The sequence below is a fragment of the Neomonachus schauinslandi genome, chromosome 12 (assembly GCF_002201575.2).
Source record: "Neomonachus schauinslandi chromosome 12, ASM220157v2, whole genome shotgun sequence".
NCBI classification, from domain to species: domain Eukaryota; kingdom Metazoa; phylum Chordata; class Mammalia; order Carnivora; family Phocidae; genus Neomonachus; species Neomonachus schauinslandi.
The window spans coordinates 66,027,896-66,032,492 of record NC_058414.1 but is presented as its reverse complement, the minus strand read 5'-3'; the positions used below and the strand labels follow the sequence as shown (position 1 = coordinate 66,032,492).

At 36.2% G+C, this 4,597-nt stretch overlaps 1 protein-coding gene across 1 annotated transcript; it reads right to left on the bottom strand.

Annotated features, from left to right (window-relative positions):
• Positions 1 to 2,849: 2,849 nt before the first annotated feature.
• On the bottom strand, positions 2,850 to 3,752 carry LOC110588941 (probable G-protein coupled receptor 141). Its single transcript, XM_021699338.1, has one exon. It carries the CDS (start codon positions 3,750 to 3,752, stop codon positions 2,850 to 2,852), a length of 903 nt encoding a protein of 300 aa, XP_021555013.1.
• Between the last annotated feature and the right edge of the window lie 845 nt (positions 3,753 to 4,597).

The window sequence follows — 4,597 nt, the reverse complement described above, 5'->3', positions numbered from 1 at the left end:
AGACCCAAAACCTTACTTTTTATCCCAAATATTTGGTAATACTTTTACCATTCTAAAATAAAATTTACAGATAATATAACCCTCCTACAGTATTATATATATAGTATTCTAACTGTAACAATGAATAATGAAGGAGAAAGTTATTTATAATAAAGTAATATATTTTAATATATAAATGCTCAGAGATGATCACAAAAGGAGACAAATCAGGCAGTCTGATGTGGGCACCTATATCTAGTATCCTGCCTGAATACAACTGCTACAAATACTGTTTACAGGTGTGTTGTGTTGTATTTTAATGCCGCAGATGGTATTGACATTGATACTGTGCTTTTCCAAAGGAATGAACAACTCTTGGTAAAGTTCTGAGGAAAACAGAATAAAATCTTTCCTCCAAGGAGACGAACCATGAGAGACTGTCTCTGAAAAACAAACTGAGGGTTCTAGAGGGGAGGGGGGTTGGGGGGATGGGTTAGCCTGGTGATGGTTATTAAAGAGGGCACGTACTGAATGGAGCACTGGGTGTTATTTGCAAACAATGAATCATGGAACACTACATCAAAAACTAATGATGTAATGTATGGTGATTAACATTAACATAATAAAAAAAAATCTTTCCTCCATATCCATGGTAGCTACATTTCTGGAAAATTCAGAAAATTAAAACTGTACCAAAAATTACTATGTATTTGTGAAAACTAAATAAAACCTGACTAATTATTATGAGCATATGTTTCATTTCATAAATGTCTGGAAGAACATTCAAATACACAGCAAAACCTGATAATTATTTACTATGCAGAGAGTTGTGTGCAAGGCAAGATGTCTAGTCTCTGGCCCCAGCAACAAAATGCCAGTAGTACATTCTTATAATTTTGATATCCAAAAATGGCCTGAGGGGCCAGTGGTGCCCCCACTCCTGCATGAGATTCATTTTCATAGCAATTAGAGACAATGAACAGACAAATTGAAAATTTCCAGTTATAGTCTAAATATTAATGAATAAGTTATTTTATATTAGGGAATACTGCATCTCTGTATGTTGGATAATATTTCTTATAGGTCCAAAGAAATAAGCCCTTTATTATAATATATAATAATACAGGGAAAAACACAATCTCCTGAGCTCAACAAATTTAAAATCTGGAAGAGATTGTAATATAATTTACAAGCTAACAGATAGTATGATAATAAGACACAGATATATAAGAAGAGAAATTTGATATAATTTCCATAAATAATTGTTTAGAAATTTTAATATTTTACTATTTATATCATTCTATACTATTTTTATTATATTTTACTATTTTCTTATTTATGGGTGTAACAAATTTTTTTAAAACTTCTATGGGTCTTAGAAATTTACAAATGTTGTAAGTCAAAATGAGAAGAAAAAAACTAAGAAAAAATGGGAAAAGAAGACAGATAAGAAATAAAGGAAATATAACTTAAAAAAGAACATAAATTTTAAAGCAGAAAAATTTTGGGAACAAGTCTATGAAGCATGTTGCTGCTTTTTCTTCCTCAAAATTAACTTCTATGACTCAGTAATTTTAGTGATTATAGGAACTCACAGGGATATTTCTTATTCATCTGGTAAATTTGTAGATCCATAGAGTATAAACAAATTTAAAATAAGTCTTTAAATTCTGATCCTTTATTTTGCTGGGAAAAAAATTTTACCTTAATTCATTCTATTCTTCTATTCCTATCATAAATTGCTTTAGTTCTGAAGCATTAGATATGAAACTGGATCAGTTCCTCAGAAAGTTTCAAAATTATGAAACTTTGAAGGAAATAGTAGAAATATGGGCAAGAAAGGAAAAAGCCCACAAGCCTATGTATCAACTTAGCAGCCTAATCTCATAGTCTAAATTAATTTTTCTATATATTTCTCAAAAGTTCTTTTTTTTAAGAATATTGTTTTCATTTATTTAAAGACTCATAACCTTAAGGAGAGAAGGAAACTCTAAAGAGTGTAACTTTCTGTTTCCAAGGTAAATCTAAATTAACTGTGGCCCAAGACATCTGGAGATTTTTCTCAAAAAACAGAAAGGGAAAAATGTAATCACTTCCCTCAGGAACTCATTTTAATGCTTAGAAGCATATTGGTCAGGAATATTCTTTAACTTATAGTTTCACCCTTATACATATATATTTAGTAAGCTTTTAAATGATTTTTGGAGTTATTGAGGATGTTGATCCCATGTCCTTAAACTTGACCTTTCAAAGGACAAATCTAGATAACCTTGTTATAGCAGAAGGTCACAAGGACTTCTGTTTCTCTTGATTTCTAGATAAGTGACTTCCCACGAAAGTTATGAAATCTAGAAAAGTTTCTTACTGTTCTCCCCCTTTACCTGATATTTGTCAAGGTGGGAGTTGAATGGATATCTTATCTGGTTAGTCAATAGAGTTTGTGTCTTTGGGGCTGATTCATTGCCAGGTTAATTTACCTAAGGTTAAGTGAAATGGAAAGAACCAGAGGGCTGAATCCAATCCAAAGCCTACAGAAGATCATGCTTCAAACTGATGAAACTAAAATAAGCTGGTGAACCAGAAACCATTAGGCCCATGGTGCCCAGATGGGCCAAGTAGACCTTTTGTATTGGAAAATAATGCAGTATTGTAACTCCAGGTAGACTGAACATCACTAGTCTTTCTAAAGGCATCATTTAGAGGTGGTAGGGATTAAATAAGGACCAGAGTGAATGCTCTGACATTTTATAGTCCTTTTATTTGGGCGCATTAAGGCATGGTTTTAATCAAGTAATGAAATAACCCCTCCTACCTCTCTATGCCCATTTTTACTCCCAGTATAAAGGAATTTTGAATACTGTAGTTTGTGGCTAACGGCACAAGAGGCAATTCCATAGGTCAGTTATCTTTTGCTTACAATGGCTTCCTCCGAGAACAAAGAGCAACAAATCAAAGCAGCTAACTGCTGTTACACTCAAGAAGATTTCGTTATAAAAGGCAACAGTGTCGTTACAGTCATGTGAGTGTGCCACCGTGTACAAGTAATAGATCCTAAAGAAATGGTAGGGAAGGAAGCAAATCAGGATGACTCCGATAAAAAATAGGTTTTTCAGCTGGGCCCAGAACTCCTGGTGGGATAGTAAGGAGTGGCGTAGCTTCCGCACCATTGACATAATGATGAAGATCTGGAAGACCAAGAGAACCATCGCCGTGGCTATGACAATAGTAACTATCATATAGTTGATAGCTCGCACGTATACACGATCAAGCTCCTTGTGGAATTTAAAACAGTGCTGCTCGTCGTACGCCTGGTGCGTTCCATACTGAGCAGCAACCACGGGTACCACAATGACAATCACCAGCAGCCACATGCCAGCACTGGCAGCCACAGCATGCAGCTTTCTGTAAAACTCCACTTTGTCCTTGTGCTTGAAGAAGATAAGGTACCGAATGACCAGGATCACCACGTAGAACAGGAATGTGAGGTACATGTGGATGTGTAGCATGGCACTCACAAATTTGCAGAAGCGCAACCCAAACATCCAGGTGTGCTTGATGAGATATGTCAAGCGAAAAGGCACTGTCAGCAGAAAAACACTGTGGACCACCACCAGGTTAACAACCGCTGTGGTAGTTACAGATCGGGTGTTCATGTTCACCAGCAGGAACAGAATGGCGATGATGCCTGCCAGCCCTCCAATGAGCACTAGGAAGTAGAGCCTGGTTAAATGGGGTGTCAGTATAGGGCTGCAGGAAGAAATGTTGTGAGTCATACTTCAGAAGTCACCTGGAAGAGAGGAAACACCAATATAACTGACAAACTTCCAGAGCTTTGTTCTTCTCTCCTTAGCACTAGCAATGTGATGTTGTCATTTATCTGTTTATATGATGTCAACTTTATGTACCTTAAGAATAAAGACTATGTCATATGCATATCTATATACCCAAGACTGAAAACATAGTAAGTCATTGATTCTGAAGCATTAATAGGTGAAAGACCTCATCGAGAGGCCCCCAAAGACGTCTGTGTGTGCATGTGTGTACATAGTCAAAACAGTTTGCATAGGGACGCCTGGGTGGCTGAGTGGGACTGCCTTCGGCTCAGGTCATGGTCCCAGGGTGCTCTCTCTCTCAAATAAATAAATAAAATCTTAAAGAAAAAAAGAGTTTGCATAAAACTAGATTGCAGACCATCTGAAGCTGATTCATGGATACTAGTATTGCAGCTGCCAGTGGGGGGAAAATTACAACATGGAAGGAAAGTTGAGTGCGTGTGTTAAGTACACAAAATGTTTTCTTTAAGTATGATTCTAATTCTCTAATTCCTTTCAACTCATCAGCAAAAGATTTAAGAATATACATAATTCATTTAGGATACTGATTAGTTTGGCCAAAGAAAATTAGCTAAGTCAAAGCAACAACAATCAGTAGGAGTGTATATGTGAATTTCTTGTCATATGTTATCATCTAGCAGTGAGACCTTGGCTAAGTTTTCATGGGCCCCACTGAAAATGCAGCATATCACCCAATTCTCCCACACCCTCAAATGCGTAAAAGAACCACTATCATTTTTCCTCTGGAAAGATCCTTTCCCTAAATAGTCTTGGTCCCTTCTAAC